The sequence below is a fragment of the Solanum dulcamara genome, chromosome 7 (genome assembly GCF_947179165.1).
Source record: "Solanum dulcamara chromosome 7, daSolDulc1.2, whole genome shotgun sequence".
Classification (NCBI taxonomy): Eukaryota; Viridiplantae; Streptophyta; class Magnoliopsida; order Solanales; family Solanaceae; genus Solanum; species Solanum dulcamara.
Window position 1 is genome coordinate 4285720 of NC_077243.1, and position 18748 is coordinate 4304467.

General features: G+C 34.3%; 1 protein-coding gene across 1 annotated transcript; it reads left to right on the forward strand.

Moving 5' to 3' along the window:
- Positions 1–9295: 9295 nt before the first annotated feature.
- Positions 9296–13440, forward strand: LOC129896122 (uncharacterized). Its single transcript, XM_055971951.1, has 2 exons — positions 9296–9960; positions 13171–13440. Exons 1-2 carry the CDS (start codon positions 9393–9395, stop codon positions 13401–13403), a joined length of 801 nt encoding a protein of 266 aa, XP_055827926.1. The 5' UTR covers positions 9296–9392; the 3' UTR covers positions 13404–13440.
- Positions 13441–18748: the final 5308 nt, after the last annotated feature.

Genomic DNA, 18748 nt, shown 5'->3' on the forward strand with positions numbered 1-18748 from the left:
TTAAAATAATATATGTTATTCCTTCTGTTACAATTTATGTATCACATACGTAATGAGAGTCAATAAAATTTCTTATCTAATCTTTAAATATTTTCAGTAGTTAATAATTGTGTAGTACCTTTTGTGTAATTTTTAAATATACAAAATTATTGTGATTTATAACACTTTAACGTAGTTTTTAAACGTATAACAATTTATTTTTTTAAAAGTAAGATAAGTAAATTAAAACATAAAGTCCACATTTGACTTGGAAACACATGACTCAAACAGACCCGTCGTTCAATAAGTATATGCTTCCTAGCCTCTTATATATAAGATAATGCAAGAAGTAATTTATTATCTTAAATTGTACCTTAAAATATATGTGAGGAACCTTAAAATATCATACAATCTCATATAAAGAATAAGTTCACAATTAAAGCTTATCTGGTCGAGTTTTTGAGAGATTAAAGATGTTTTCGCCTTCTTAAAAAATAAAATAAAAAAATACTTATTTTTAAAAAACTAACGTGTTTGACCAACTCCTTTAGAAGAAAATATGTGTTTCGGGAGAGTAGTGAAACCTATTTTTTGAGCTAAAAATAATATATATTTTCCCAAAAATGGAAAGTATTTTTTAGTAAATAGATAAGCACTTGATAGAAGCTTTGGTCAAATATTAATCATTTCAAAAGTAGTTTTTAAATTGATTAGTCAAACAAGATTAATTTATATTTTTTAGTAAATAGATAAGCACTTGATAGAAGCTTTGGTCAAATATTAATCATTTCAAAAGTAGTTTTTAAATTGATTAGTCAAACAAAATTAATTTATCATAAAAGAATTTTAAAAAAATGAAAAAAAAACATTAAAATAGAATATTCAAAAAAATTATCAATAAAACAGATCTTTTGTTTTACTGACAAAATCAAATTTAAGTAATTTTACTTGTCAAGATAGCATCAAATTAATTACACATCTTTTCTTAATAATTGAAAGGATCCAAAAAAAATAAAAAATCAGTCAAACAAACTTCAATTTTGTTCAAACCACTGTCATATCATCTTATAAATAGCAAACCAATTTTATTTGTATTCATTAAACACTATGTCTCTCAAAATGGATCATTACCCTTACTCAAAAATCTTACTTCCATTACTTATTTTATCCCTCATCAATATTATGCAAATAACAAATGCTTTCACTTTCAATCCAAAATATACCCTTCGTTTTGTGAGTGACCTACCTGAAGATACACCTCCGGTCATAGTTCATTGTCAATCTAAAGATGATGATCTTGGAGTTCGTACACTAAAAATGGGTGACCAATTTAGTTTCTCATTCCGTATGAATTTATTTGGAACTACTCTTTTTCATTGTAGCTTTTTATGGGGTTCAAAGCATAATAATTTTGTTGTCTTTAAAGCACGGCATGGCTATTGCGGAAGTCTTAAGCATTTCGAGAATGGCTATTGCACATGGTTAATGAAGGATTCTGGTATTTACTTCGCTCTTGTTCCTAATCCTTCACTTGGGGACTTTAGATTTCTCTATCCTTGGTTATAAAAAAAAAAGGGAAGGGATGTATTACATTTCTTTGTAATTATTACATGGAAGTATCTTTATATATAAGTTGTACTTTCTCTATTTTAATTAACTGAATTCTTGAGGCAATGCACATTTATTAAGAAAAAAAGTTAAGAACATAAATTGAACATTACTTTCCTCTTTTACCTTTTTAGTAATTGTCAATCTATTATTGAAAATAGAAATAATTCAAAATAAAATCATACATAAATATGAGCAATTAACTCTCTTGAATTTATCACCTAGAAAATATAAATGAAGGATAAGAATGGAAAAATATTCAAATATTTATCTTTGACTTTGAATATTCACTTATATTGAACTATGATAAAAGCCTCAAAAATTTAGTTAATATGAAATAAATGGAGAAATTTTTAGTGTAAGTGTGCACATAGACAAGTAATTTATATTTTTCCAATGTCTATTGCACGTGGACAACTACATTTTGAGGATACTTTTTCTTTATGAAATCGCACATATATTTATATATTTTTAGATTTTCAAAGTACTAATTTATGTGATATTATTTGACTGAACATGAAATTTTAAAAATATAGGAAATTTAACAATGTTTAAAACTATTCTTAAAATAAATGAATTTATAAATAGAAAGTATACCTTTGGTTCACTTTTACTTGTCCACTTTAATTTTGAATTTTGCACGCTTTTGAAAAACTCCTAAAAAATAATGATTGATATGAGCATTTTACACAATGTCCATATTAAGCGATGTTTAATATTACATCTTGAAAATAATTTGGGAAATAGATAGTTAATGCAAAGGGTAAAACACGAGGAAAAATAATTGTTTTTCTTGATTTGTTAAAAATGACAAGTAAATGTGAATACTTTTTTTTGAAATAGTAAACAAGTAAACGTGAACGGAGAGAATATGAAAACATATTTTTTACAATTGTAACTATTATATTATTATGTGATTTTGGATGCTCAAAATTCCCACCATTTATATTCATTGATCTTCCACACCTTCATATTCTTTTTCACATTCTCGTTGAATGTCATATTTATGACATTCTTTCATATTTCTCAATATAACCGTATAAATAGAGGTATTGAAATCACATTATACATACCTGATATAACAATAATATTTGGGACCAAATTCGTACGTCTTAATTTAAAAGTTGCACTATAAAAACAGCGAAACTAATAACGATGATGTAATTTTTAACCTTTTTCACCTTTAATATTTTACTAGTGTGTATAGAAAAATATAACATTTACCCTTAGAAAAGGTAAGATACAAAAAAAAGTGAACTACATATGTGTTTGCTACAGAGAAAAATTGTGTTTGAAGAAAAATAAGTGATTTTTTTAAAAAAATATACTTATTTGATAAATAAGTAAAAAAATATTCTCTCCGAAATTTTTATACGTGATCATATAAATACCATGAGAGATTAGGGATGTAATTTAGGGATGGTGGGATTGAGGCTTTGGGAGTGGGGGTAGGATGGGTGTTGAGGGACCGAGAAAAATTAAAGTATTATTTGTGAAACTTATTTTTTTTACTTTTATATATCTAAGAGTATCAAAAAGATGTGAAGATTCCCATCTATGGCAAATGTCATCTTCTTTTTGGTGAGTTTTCCATTCGATATTCCATACTCGTATTGAAATTTAACTATATTCAGATTCACGTTGCATAAGACCCCATTTAGATAGAACCGCTCCCTATTAAGGGTTTTTTTCATAGTCAATGATCGAACTCAAGACCTCTAATTAATGAAAGAGAAGCAACATCCACTGCACCACAACATGAATTTTACATTTTGCATTTTCGTGAAGTGAAGTCCTTGTTGATTTTTACTTATCTATTATTTTAAAATATTTTAATTTTTATTTGTTACTTTTAACATATTAAAATAAATTCAATACTTTGTGCTTTACATATATAATAGTAAACATTAATTAATATGAGCATTGTAATAAAATATTTATATTAAATATTATTTTTTAAGGAGTGCTCAATGTTCAAAATGGACACATAAAAGTGAACCTAGGGGATACTTCATCTATTTCAAAACTCATTAATTTAAAGATAATTTTGAAATTGTGAAGTCTTCATCTATTTCAAAATTCATTTATTCAAGGATAGTTTTGAAATCTCATATAAAGGCACTCCCTATATATAACGGTACTTCTTATCTCTATACTAGATATAGGAGTCCGCGTCACCACAAATCCAATATATGCTATTTTGTGTATTTTGATTCATGTGGCATAAATGAACTTTGAAGAGTCAATCATTTTTTATATGTTTTTAAAAATATTTTAAATTGTTAATTTTTATGAATTATAGTACATTTTATTTTATTTTTAAATAATATATGTTATTTCTTCTATTACAACTAGAGGTGTTAATGGGTCGGTTATTGATGAAAATCAAAACCAAATCAATTAAAATATATATCAATCATTTGGTTGTTATCGGTTTCGGTTTGTTTTGGTCCAGTTATTCGGTTATTAACCATACAAAAAAATAAAAGAAACTATTCATTCAAAAGAGAAGAAAAGGCAATAATTCATTTAAAAAAATAAATTATCTTCGTTTCATTTTGGATCTTATAATTCTTATACCAAAATTTTAATTATTTTTAATTTTCTGTTATATTGTTAGTTAATCCAATGTACTAATCAACATAAATTTACCGAATAATGCATAAGTTAATGATATGATTGTATAAATAAAAGACGTATCATATTATACTATTTTGAATTAGTGTGCTGTATTTTTTGCATAAAAAAGTGTCCATAAAAAATAATATATTATTTATATATAATTATAAAATAATATGTATACAATTTGTCGATTTGGTTCGGTTTGGTTATTTCTTCGATTTTTTCGAACAAAACCAAAATCAAACCAAATATAATCGATTTTTAAAAATGTAAAACCAAACCAAATAAAAAATTGGTTTGGTCTGGTTTTTCAGTTTGGATCGGTTTTTACCCAAACCGTGAACACCCCTGGTTACAATTTATGTATCACATATGTAATAAGAGTCAACCAAATTTCTTATCTAATCTTTAAATATTTTGAGTAGTTGATTATTATGTAACACCTTTTATGTAATTTTTAAATATACAAAATTATTGTGATTTATAACATGTTAACGTACTTTTTATAATAAATTTTAAAAAATAAGACAAATAAATTAAAACATAAAATCTATATTTGACTTGGAAATACATGACTCAAACAGACATGTCGTTCAAGAATTATGTGTTCAATAAGTAATTTATAATCTTAAAAAGTACCCTTAAAATATATGGGAGTACCCTTAAAATATCATACAATCTCATATAAAGAAAAAGTAATTCACCGTTACACTATATTTGGTCAAGCTTTCGAGATATTTAAGATATTTATTTATTTTTTATAAAAGTCGGGGTGTTTGACCAACTTTTTTATAAGAAAATATGTGTTTTTGGAGAGTAGTGGAACCTATTTTTTTGAAGCTAAAAAATAATATATATTTTTCCCAAAAATGAAAAGTATTTTTGAGTAAAGACACAAGCACTTGATAAAAGCTTTGGTCAAATATTAATTATTTCAAAAGTACTTTTTAAATTGATTAATCAAACACAATACATTTATCATAAAAAAAATTAAAAATGAAAAAACACATTAAAGTAGAAGATTCACAGAAAATTGTCAATAAAACATATCTTTTCTTTTACTGATAAAATCAAATTTAAGTAATTTTACTTGTCAAGATAGCATTAGATTACACATCTTTTTCTTTATAATTGAAATGATCCAAATTAACTAAAGAGCAAAAATTACAAAACTCAAAGTCAAACAAACTTCAATATTGTTCAAATCACTGTCATATCATCTAATAAATAGAGCAAACCAACTTCATTTGTATTCATGAAACACTATGTCTCTCAAAATGGATTATTGCCTTTACTCAAAAATCTTACTTCCATTACTTATTTTATCACTCATCATGCAAATAACAAATGCTTTCACTTTGCATCCAAAATATACCCTTCGTTTTGTGAGTGACCTCTCTGACATTACACCTCCGGTCAAAGTTCATTGTCAATCAAAAGATGATGATCTTGGAGTTCGTACACTAAAAACGGGTGACCAATTTAATTTCTCTTTCCATATAAATTTATTTGGAACTACTCTTTTTCATTGTAGCTTTTTATGGGGTTCAAAGTATAATAACTTTGATGTCTTTAAACGATGGCATGGCTATTGCGGAAGTCTTAAGCTTTTACAGAATGGCTATTGCACATGGTTAATGGAGGATTCTGGTATTTACTTCGCTCTTGGTCCTAATCCTTCACCTGAGGACTTTAGATTTCTCTATCCTTGGTTATAAAATAAAATTTTTAAAAAGGGAGGTGTAATGACCCGTTTGGTCATTTTGAGAATGAGTAATCTCTCTTCCATAAAATATTCTCTCCAAAAAAAAAATAAAAAAATAAAAATAAAAAAAATAATAATAATAATAATAATAAAATATAATAATTATAAATTTGGACTATTCAATAACTACGGTTATTTAGTTGAGGGGTAACTTTAGATAACTAATTTAATTGGTGGGCTAAAGTGTTAATTTATTTAATTTCATATACCACTTGACCTATTTATTAAAATAAGTTAAAGAAGGTTTTTATTTACAACACAATTAATTTTCAAACCCTCAGACTAAAAGAATTGAACGTGGCTTCGGCGGACGCTTCAGGTAATAGTCGGTTACGTTTTCTGCTAAGATTAATGATTGCATTTATGAGTAAGGAATTAGTGTTATAATTCTAGATTGAAAAGAAAAAGAAGAAGAAGTAAAGGAATACCAAATTTTAGTATTTTTGTCATGAGTCTTGAACCTGGAATGAGAAAGTATGAGTGGAACATTCACTGCCAATGGTAAGGCAAAGATTAGTGAAGATTTCCAATGATTAAAAAAAAGGAGTAAATGCCATGAATGGAAAGTTGTTCACGTATGTTCAATTGTCGCCACTGGTTTCGTAAACCAGGTGGTTTCAATTGTCAACAATTTTATTTTGTATCCCATTATAAATTAAGTTTTGATATATTGAGATAGGTAATTAAATATTAGGCATATTATGTTATATAAATTCTATTAAATTTATGATATTGGGGAAATTAATACTTAACCCTAGGCTTGAAATTTAGAAAATATAAGATTTGGTTTATTAATTGGCATCAAGATTTGGGAACTTGATTATAGATTTGTGTGAGTTTTGGGTCTAGGATAGACATGGGTGTCGTTAGTTTTGAAATCTTATTGTGGTTAATTATTTGTTTAGATCATACTTATTGGGAAACCCAGCGAAAAGGGAAGGCTCAGGTCTCGGAGTAATTGCGTGATTATTTAAGGCAAGTGAATTTCTAAACCTCAGTTTAAGCTTATAGATGCTTGTATTTCTGTGTTATGTGTATTAGGAAGTAATGAGAATTAGACTGGATTATTGACTATATGATTGACCTTAAAAAAAATGGAGATGAGGGGTAGAAAATGGTGATCTAATGACATGTATTGGTGGAATTGATATGTTATGATTGTGGATTTATTTTGGACATGTGAAATGACTATGTTGATGTGAGATAGGAAAAAATTATGGTTGTTGTCATATTATTATCATGAATTATATGAACATGAATTGATTGCATTGGTTTTGACATATTGTGTTGAGATTGAAAATAATATGAAACAAAAGGGGTCGGGCCACACGCTCCGTGGCAGGTATTATGAAACAAAGGGGTCGGGCCACACGCTCCGTGGCAGGTATTATGAAATAAAGGGGTCGGGCCACACGCTCCGTGGCAAGATATATGTATTGAGGGGACGGGCCACACGCTCCGTGGCAGGTTACATGGACAGAAATGTCCCCCATGGGTTCCGGACTGTGATTCAGCGGATGTGTACCGATAGGACAGACATGCATCATTTCATTGCACTGCATTGCACCTTTTTGATATTTGTGACTTTGTGTTTACCCCAATATTGCTCTGTGTGCTGAACTTGACTTGGTATGATTCATTGACGAGACTATTGATGAGTATTTGTGGATTGTATTACTGTCGTTATTGTACAAGTGTAGAGTTGGGCTGATTTTATGCAGGTTGTAGTTAAGGAGGTTCGGTTGGGAGTACAGGAGTACTTGTATCTATTAAGCTTTGCTTAGTTTTAGCTATCCACTTGCTGAGTACCGTGTTGTTTGGTACTCACCCCTTGCTTCCACACTTGTGTAGGTTGTGAGCCCGGACCTGCTTGATCTTCTAGCATTTTCTACTACATCCGAGGCCATCATTCCGAGTGTCGAGGTAGCTGTTACATCTATCTAGCGGACACCTCTTGCTCTTTTCTTATGTTTTAGTCCTATTCTAGAGACAAAGACATTATGACTGTATTTCTTGTCGTACTTCGATAATAAATTAGTGGCTTGTACACGTGACAACCAATCTTGGGGGATGTTGAGTTTCTTTTACGTGTTTTCGCTTAAGTTAAATTTTGATTCTTTTCTTTTTCTTCTGCATCTACTTTCGTTGGCTATTAGGCTGACTTATCTCGGTGGGTTGAGATGAGTGCCATCACACCCGGATTCGGGTCGTGACAAAGATGGTATCAGAGCCCCAGGTTCATAGGTCTCACGTGTATACAAGCCAAGTTTAAGTAGAGTCTTGCAGATCGGTACGGAGACGTCTGTACTTATCTTCGAGAGGCTATGAGAACTTTTAGGAAATTTTCCCTTTGTTCTTTCACTTTGTATCGTGCGTGTTGTGTTGGTACTGAATTTTTGCGTGTCCCTTCTAACAGATGGCCAGGACCAGAATTACGACTAGAGGTAGAGGAAGGGAGGCACTTCCTGAGGGTGATGTTGGGACCCCAACTAGGGGTAGGGATAGAGGCCGGACTAGAGGTCGTGGTCGGGGTATGGCGACAGGCAGAGGTCGTGCCCGAGGGGCGGCGCCAGCTAGAGGTCGTGCTAGAGAGGCTTCTCTTGAGCCACAAATTGATGGTAGAGAGGAACAGGTCCCTCAAGAGTCTGCTACTACACCATTGCTTCAGGCCACTTTGATACGAGTATTGGATGCGCTTGAAGGATTTAATCAGAGTGTGAGGGTGAATGGTACACCTGAGGGTTCTCAGACTAGAGCAGGAGCTCAGACCCCACGGCAGCATCAGATTCCAATTGTTCAGGGTCTGGTGGACCAGCCACCTACGGGCCCTAGAGCGGATGAGGATGGAATACAGGTAGGAGGAGCCCAGGTTGCACCTGTGCTCATGTTGACTGACGACGAGCAACGCCGATATGAGAGGTTCCGAAAAATGGACCCTCCACAATTCCAGGGTGGAAAGACTAAGGATGCACACGAGTTTTTGACCATGTGTCGAGAGTTGTTGGAGACAGTAGGGTTAGCTGATACTCATGGAGTTCGTTATACTACACTACAGTTGCGTGGACCAGCCAGAGAGTGGTGGAGAGTGTATACGAGTTCCAGACCAGTTGGGTCACCCCAGATGACTTGGGATGAGTTTGCTAGTGCCTTTTATGACCGTTTCATCCCCTGGAGTGTGAAGGAAGAGAGCCGATTACGGTTTGAGAATTTGAGACAGGAAGGACTTACAGTTGCTGAATATGAGACTCGTTTCTACCAGTTGTCCAGACATGCCATGGCTGTCCTTCCTGATGAGACAGAGCGGATTCGCAGATTTGTGAGAGGACTGAACTATACTATTCGTACAACAGTTTTTCGACCGGCCCGTGAGGGCGCTTCTTTCCAGTCCATTGTGGGTGCTGCCAAGGAGGCGGAGTTGATGGAGAGAGAGGAGTTCGGGGACCCCAAGAGGGCCTGTGCTTCTGGTCAGTTTTCGGGTACCTCATCTGGAGGTAGAGGGTCCTATAGAGGAGGTGGTTCCTTTCAGCGTAGAGGACCAGTTCATGCATTTATGCCAGCTTCTGAGGATGGTCAGACACCTCGTGGTTCCTACAGTACAGGTCAGAGTTACCAGGGGTCACAACAGAGGCCGATGAGCCGGAGTAGTTATACAAGTTCTGCAGGTTCATCGCAGAGGTTTTCACACGGAAGAGTATGTTATACTTGTGGTGATCCAGATCATCTTTCATGGCAGTGTACATCTCAGGGTCGAGGAGGAACCCAGCCTAGTTCTTCAGTTTCAGTTAGAGGACCAGCGTCGCCGGTCAGAGGTCGAGGTAGAGCCCAGACTAGTAGAGGTGGTCGCACTCCTGGTAGGGGTGCTAGTGGTGCTATAGCCCCTCAGGGAGGAGGTAGAGGTGTTGGGCAGGTCGGAGGTGGTAGGGGAGCTCAGTGTTATGCTTTTCCAGGGAGACCCGAGGCTGAGGCTTCCAATGCCGTTATCACAGGTATTGTCCCAGTCTGTCATCGACCTGCATCTGTATTATTTGATCCAGGATCTACATTTTCTTATGTGTCTGCCTATTTTGCATCTAACTTTGATTTGACATATGATCGTATGTCCGTGCCCGTTCATGTTTCTACACCCGTGGGTGAACCCTTAGTGGTGGATCGAGTATATCGATCCTGTCTTATTTCCTTGGCCGGGTATGATACTTGGGTAGATATGATTATTCTGGGGATGGTAGATTTTGATGTGATATTGGGTATGAATTGGCTTTCTCCCCATCGTGCTATTCTCGATTGTTATGCTAAAACTGTTACCTTAGCGATACCTGGTGCCCCGAGGATTGAGTGGAAGGGTACTAGTGGCTCCTATCCCGGTAAGGTTATCTCATATATTCGTGCTCAGAGGTTGATTGATAGAGGGTGTATGTCTTATTTAGCCTTTATTCGGGATACCAGTATTGAGTCACCTCCTATAGATACTGTTCCAGTGGTTAAGGAGTTTTCTGATGTATTTCCTACTGATCTTCCTGGTATTCCTCCGGATAGGGATATTGATTTTGCTATTGACTTAGAGCCTGGCACTAAACCCATTTCTATTCCTCCATATCGCATGGCTCCAATTGAATTGAAGGAGTTGAAGGATCAGTTGCAGGACTTGTTGAGTAAGGGGTTTATTCGCCCTAGTGTGTCTCCTTGGGGTGCACCGGTTCTGTTTGTAAAAAAGAAGGATGGGACTATGAGGATGTGTATCGATTACAGGCAGTTGAACAAGGTAACTATTAAAAATAAATATCCTCTTCCCCGTATTGATGATTTATTTGATCAGCTACAGGGAGCGGCATTGTTTTCCAAAATAGACTTGAGGTCCGGTTATCATTAGATGAAGATTAGGGCATCCGATATTCCTAAGACAGCTTTTCGGACTCGTTATGGTCACTACGAGTTTTTGGTGATGTCATTTGGGTTGACGAATGCCCCCGCAGCATTCATGGAGTTGATGAATGGAGTGTTTCGCCCATACTTAGATTCTTTTGTGATAGTATTCATTGATGACATCTTGGTGTATTCCAAAACTGAGGCAGATCATGTCCGTCATTTGAGGTTGGTACTTCAGAAATTGAGGGAAGAAAAATTGTATGCAAAGTTCTCCAAGTGTGAATTTTGGCTTAATTCTGTTACATTCTTAGGACACGTGGTGTCCAAGGAGGGGATTAGAGTGGATCCAGCTAAGATTGAGGCAGTTAGAGGTTGGACCAGGCCTACTTCTCCTACTGAGATTCGTAGTTTTGTAGGGTTAGCCGGTTATTACAGGCGGTTTGTGCAGGGCTTCTCCACTATTGCAGCTCCACTGACTAGATTGACTCAGAAGGACGTGTATTTTCATTGGTCCGATGAATGTGAAGCAAGCTTCCAAAAGCTCAAGAATTTATTGACCTCAGCTCCTATTTTGACGCTACCCGAGGAAGGTGTGGGATTTACTGTATATTGTGATGCTTCTGGTGTTGGTTTAGGTGGTGTGTTGATGCAGAAGGGGAAAGTGGTTGCCTATGCCTCAAGACAGTTGAAGGCCCATGAGAAAAACTATCCTACTCATGATTTAGAGTTAGCGGCTGTGGTTTTCGTGCTTAAGTTATGGCGTCATTACCTATACGGTGTGCATTGCGAGGTCTTCACCGATCATAGGAGTCTTCAGTATATATTCAGTCAGAGGGATCTGAACTTAAGGCAACGTAGATGGCTTGAGTTACTGAAGGACTACGACATGACTATTTTGTACCACCCAGGAAAAGCCAATGTGGTGGCGGATGCCTTGAGCAGGAAGTCCTCTAGTATGGGGAGTCTTGCCGCGATCCGAGTTGAGGAGCGACCATTAGCTAGAGATGTTCAGAGGCTAGCTAATAGCCTTGTCCGGTTGCAGATTTCAGAGGATGGTGGTGTTCTTGCCTTTATGGAGGCACGTTGTTCCTTGATTGACCAGATTCGGGAGAGACAGTTTCAGGATGAGAAGTTATGTATCATTCGAGACAAGGTATTAAGAGGTGAAGCTAAGGAGGCGATACTTGATTCGGAAGGTGTACTGAGGATTGAAGGCAGAATTTGTGTGCCTAAGGTGGGTGACCTAACTAGACTTATTTTGGAAGAGGCTCATTGTTCAAGGTATTCCATCCATCCAGGAGCGGCCAAGATGTATCATGATCTGTGCCAGCACTATTGGTGGTGCGGGATGAAGAAGGACATCGCAGAGTTCGTATCCAGGTGTTTGACTTGCCAGCAGGTAAAGTGTGAGCACCAGCGGCCTGGGGGTATGAGTCAGAGGATGCCTATTCCCACTTGGAAGTGGGAAATGATCACCATGGACTTCATTGTGGGTTTACCTCCCACCGTTGGTGGCTACGACTCTATATGGGTGGTGGTTGACAGACTAACCAGGTCCGCCCATTTTATTCCAGTTAAGGTAAGGTACACCGCGGATAAACTAGCCCAGTTGTATATTAGCCATATCGTTCGGCTTCATGGTGTCCCAGTATCCATCATTTCGGATCGAGGTTCAGTATTTACTTCACATTTTTGGCAGGCATTACAACATGGTTTGGGCACTAGACTTGATATGAGTACTGCTTTTCACCCACAAACTGATGGTCAGTCCGAGCGGACAATCCAAGTGTTGGAGGACATGCTGCGAGCTTGTGTTATTGATTTTGGTGCTAGATGGGATCAACACTTGCCCCTAGCGGAGTTTGCCTACAACAACAGTTATCACTCCAGTATCCAGATGGCTCCATTTGAGGCTTTGTATGGTAGGCGGTGTCGATCTCCTATTGGCTGGTTTGACTTAGCTGAGATGGACTCCTTAGACACAGACTTGCTTAGAGATGCTATGGAGCAAGTTCGTAGAATTCAGGGTAGACTCTTGACAGCCCAGAGTAGACAGAAGAGTTATGCAGATCGGAGAGTTCGACCATTGGAGTTCATGGTGGGTGATCATGTTTGGCTTCGAGTGTCTCCCATAAAGGGCGTGATGCGGTTCGGGAGAAAGGGCAAGCTCAGCCCTCGATTCATTGGCCCATTTGAGATTTTGGCACGAGTTGGAGAGGTGGCTTATAGATTGGCCTTGCCACCTAGCTTATCGGCTGTGCATAACGTGTTTCATGTTTCCATGCTTCGGAAGTATGTTCCGGATGAGTCTCATGTGTTATCACTCGATTCAGTGGAGTTGGATCCAGACTTGACATTTGAGGAGGAACCTATAGCCATTCTAGATAGGCAGGTTCGTAAGCTTAGAACCAAGGAGATAGCTTCAGTGAAGGTACAATGGAAGCACCGTTCCGTCGGAGAGGCGACTTGGGAAACAGAGGCTGATATGCGCGCTAGATATCCCCAGCTTTTCGAAGCTTCAGGTACCTCCTTTTACTTTATGTTCGAGGACGAACATGATTTTTAGTGGTGGATAATGTAATGACCCGTTTGGTCATTTTGAGAATGAGTAATCTCTCTTCCATAAAATATTCTCTCCAAAAAAAAAAAAAAAAAAAAAAAAAAAAAAAATAATAATAATAATAATAATAAAATATAATAATTATAAATTTGGACTATTCAATAACTACGGTTATTTAGTTGAGGGGTAACTTTAGATAACTAATTTAATTGGTGGGCTAAAGTGTTAATTTATTTAATTTCATATACCACTTGACCTATTTATTAAAATAAGTTAAAGAAGGTTTTTATTTACAACACAATTAATTTTCAAACCCTCAGACTAAAAGAATTGAACGTGGCTTCGGCGGACGCTTCAGGTAATAGTCGGTTACGTTTTCTGCTAAGATTAATGATTGCATTTATGAGTAAGGAATTAGTGTTATAATTCTAGATTGAAAAGAAAAAGAAGAAGAAGTAAAGGAATACCAAATTTTAGTATTTTTGTCATGAGTCTTGAACCTGGAATGAGAAAGTATGAGTGGAACATTCACTGCCAATGGTAAGGCAAAGATTAGTGAAGATTTCCAATGATTAAAAAAAAGGAGTAAATGCCATGAATGGAAAGTTGTTCACGTATGTTCAATTGTCGCCACTGGTTTCGTAAACCAGGTGGTTTCAATTGTCAACAATTTTATTTTGTATCCCATTATAAATTAAGTTTTGATATATTGAGATAGGTAATTAAATATTAGGCATATTATGTTATATAAATTCTATTAAATTTATGATATTGGGGAAATTAATACTTAACCCTAGGCTTGAAATTTAGAAAATATAAGATTTGGTTTATTAATTGGCATCAAGATTTGGGAACTTGATTATAGATTTGTGTGAGTTTTGGGTCTAGGATAGATATGGGTGTCGTTAGTTTTGAAATCTTATTGTGGTTAATTATTTGTTTAGATCATACTTATTGGGAAACCCAGCGAAAAGGGAAGGCTCAGGTCTCGGAGTAATTGCGTGATTATTTAAGGCAAGTGAATTTCTAAACCTCAGTTTAAGCTTATAGATGCTTGTATTTCTGTGTTATGTGTATTAGGAAGTAATGAGAATTAGACTGGATTATTGACTATATGATTGACCTTAAAAAAAATGGAGATGAGGGGTAGAAAATGGTGATCTAATGACATGTATTGGTGGAATTGATATGTTATGATTGTGGATTTATTTTGGACATGTGAAATGACTATGTTGATGTGAGATAGGAAAAAATTATGGTTGTTGTCATATTATTATCATGAATTATATGAACATGAATTGATTGCATTGGTTTTGACATATTGTGTTGAGATTGAAAATAATATGAAACAAAAGGGGTCGGGCCACACGCTCCGTGGCAGGTATTATGAAACAAAGGGGTCGGGCCACACGCTCCGTGGCAGGTATTATGAAATAAAGGGGTCGGGCCACACGCTCCGTGGCAAGATATATGTATTGAGGGGACGGGCCACACGCTCCGTGGCAGGTTACATGGACAGAAATGTCCCCCATGGGTTCCGGACTGTGATTCAGCGGATGTGTACCGATAGGACAGACATGCATCATTTCATTGCACTGCATTGCACCTTTTTGATATTTGTGACTTTGTGTTTACCCCAATATTGCTCTGTGTGCTGAACTTGACTTGGTATGATTCATTGACGAGACTATTGATGAGTATTTGTGGATTGTATTACTGTCGTTATTGTACAAGTGTAGAGTTGGGCTGATTTTATGCAGGTTGTAGTTAAGGAGGTTCGGTTGGGAGTACAGGAGTACTTGTATCTATTAAGCTTTGCTTAGTTTTAGCTATCCACTTGCTGAGTACCGTGTTGTTTGGTACTCACCCCTTGCTTCCACACTTGTGTAGGTTGTGAGCCCGGACCTGCTTGATCTTCTAGCATTTTCTACTACATCCGAGGCCATCATTCCGAGTGTCGAGGTAGCTGTTACATCTATCTAGCGGACACCTCTTGCTCTTTTCTTATGTTTTAGTCCTATTCTAGAGACAAAGACATTATGACTGTATTTCTTGTCGTACTTCGATAATAAATTAGTGGCTTGTACACGTGACAACCAATCTTGGGGGATGTTGAGTTTCTTTTACGTGTTTTCGCTTAAGTTAAATTTTGATTCTTTTCTTTTTCTTCTGCATCTACTTTCGTTGGCTATTAGGCTGACTTATCTCGGTGGGTTGAGATGAGTGCCATCACACCCGGATTCGGGTCGTGACAGGAGGTATTGTATTTCTTTGTAATTATTACATGGAAATATCTTTATATATAAATGTACTCTCTCTATTTTATATTAACTGAATTTACGAGGCAATGCATATTTATTAAGGAAAAAAGTTAAGGATATAAATTGGACATTACTTTCCACTTTTACCTTTTTAGTAATTGTCAAATTATTATTGAAAATAGAAATAATACAAAATAAAATCATACATAAACATGAACAATTAACTCTGTTGAACTTATCACTTAGAAAATATAAATGAAAAGAAATTAAAAAATGTTCAAACATTTATCTTAGATTTTGAACAATTCACTTATATTGAACTACGAAAAACGCCCTAAAAATTTTGTTAATGTGAAATGGGAGTAATTTTTAGCATACGTGTGATGTGTCACATCGACAAGTAATTTATTTTCTTACAATGTTTATTGCACATGGACAACTACATTTTTAAGGATACTTCTTTTTTATGAAATTGCTCATATTTTTTTAGATTTCGTAAGTACTCATTTATGTGATATTATTTGACTGAATATGAAAATTTAAAAATATAGGAAAATTTAATAATATTTCAAAACTATTCTTAAAATAAAAGAATTTATAAACAAGAGAGTACTCCCTCTATTCACTTTACTTGTCCACTTAATTTGAACTTTGCACGCTTTTTATAAATACTCTTAAAAAATAATAATTGATATGAGTATTTTACACATTGTCCATATTAAGTGATGTTAAGTTTTAGCTTTTGAAAATAATTTGGGAAATAAGTAGTTAATGAAAAGGGTAAAACATGAGAAAAAATATTTGTCATTTCTTGAGTTGTTAAAAATGACAAGTAAACGTGATTTTTTTTTAATAGTAGACAAGTAAGAGTGAATGGAGACAAGTACTGTTGTAAATGTTATATTATTATGTGATTGGGATGCTTAGGCGGAATCCATCGGTGACCCCCTAAAGTTGACAACAACTTTCACTTAGACACCTCAACTAACCTTTGTTCATTTTAGACACCTCAATTAAGGTTCTGATGTGTCATTTTTACACTTTGTGCTGACTTGACACATTGCGTGTGCTGCACCCATTTTGAGAGCGTGAAGACCATATTTTTAAAAAATATTTTTTTTTAATTTTTTTTTTCTCGTTCTTCTTCTTCTCCTTTTTCTAGATGTTTTCCTCCATAACTTTGGACCTTGATTTTGTAATCTCATTGTCATTGCCTAGATCTAGTTCTTGTTTTTCTCCTATTGTTAATTAGTAACTGATTTTTTAAAAATAAAGTAGAAAAAATTATATCTTTGTAAAATAAAATTTTCAAAATAGTTTTTTTTATAGTGTTTCTTGAGAATACAATATGGGTGGGGAAGGAGTTGGGGTTGGGGTGGGTGGAGGTGTAGAAGACGACAACGACTGGGTGGGGTGGGTGAAGAAGACAACCAGGTGGGGGTGACATTTTTTTTTTTGAAAATCACTTTTTTTTAGAAGATGAATTTCTTCCTTTTTTTAATTATTATTTGGGTAAAAAATGTCATATGTCATCAAGTTAATGGCCACTTTTTTTTTCTACTCAAAAGTCATTATTTTAAAATTATTTTTGATATATATGTCACGTGTCTTCATTTAATTGGTCACTTTGACAGATCATCAGCAAGTGTATTAAACACACTTTAGATATTTGGGTGATTATAAAAAAGTGTCAAAATAACACATCGAAACCTTACTTGAGGTGTCTAAAATGAACAAAACTTAGTTGAGGTGTCTAAGTGAAAGTTGGTGCCAAATTTAGGGGGGCAACGATGGGTTCCGCCCATAATTTCCACCATTATATGTGTAGTAATACCTATACCTCTTCATTCATCTTCCACACCTGCATATTCTTTTTCACATTTTCAAGGTTGAATATCGTATTTATGACATTGTTTGATAATTCACAACGTAAATATATAAATAGAAGTATTGAAATCACATTGTATACACTTGGAAATAAGAAAAAACTCCCTCTTTATTGTTCTTACTTTCATCTTTTAATCTATTGTACCAAATTTTTAGATTGATTTAATAATTTTTTTACGTTATTTGTTTAGTTGTTGTTTTTTTTTTTGGGGGGGGGGGGGGTTGTTTAGAAAATACGTAATTTGTATTAATTAAGGTCACTAGTACACGATAGCTTCAATACTAGCTATTCTATTGTTAGTGCTCTAGTTAACTTCTTACTTTTAAATTTTCTTTAAAGCAAATTTGATTTGTTAGATGTTATAAGTTATTCGGTTATTAACCATACAAAAAAATAAAAGAAACTGTTCATTCAAAAGAGAAGAAAAAACAATAATTTATTTTAAAAAATAAATTATCTTTGTTTCATTTTATATCTTATAATTCTTATACCAAAATTTTAATTATTTTTAATTTTCTGTTATATTGCTAGCTAATCCAATGTACTAATCAACATAAACTTACCGAATAATGCATAAGCTAATGATATGGTTGTATAAATAAAAGACGTATCATATTATACTATTTTAAATTAGTGTGCTTTATTTTTTGCATAAAAAAGTATCCATAAAAAACAATATATTATTTATATATAATTATAAAATAATATGTATATAATTTGTCGGTTTGGTTCGATTTGGTTATTTCTTCGATTTTTTCGAACAAAACCAAAATCAAACCAAATATAATCGATTTTTAAAAATGTAAAACCAAACCAAATAAAAAATTGGTTTGGTCTGGTTTTTCAGTTTGGATCGGTTTTTACCCAAACCGTGAACACCCCTGGTTACAATTTATGTATCACATATGTAATAAGAGTCAACCAAATTTCTTATCTAATCTTTAAATATTTTGAGTAGTTGATTATTATGTAACACCTTTTATGTAATTTTTAAATATACAAAATTATTGTGATTTATAACATGTTAACGTACTTTTTATAATAAATTTTAAAAAATAAGACAAATAAATTAAAACATAAAATCTATATTTGACTTGGAAATACATGACTCAAACAGACATGTCGTTCAAGAATTATGTGTTTCCTAGCCACTTTTATATAAGATAATCCAATAAGTAATTTATAATCTTAAAAAGTACCCT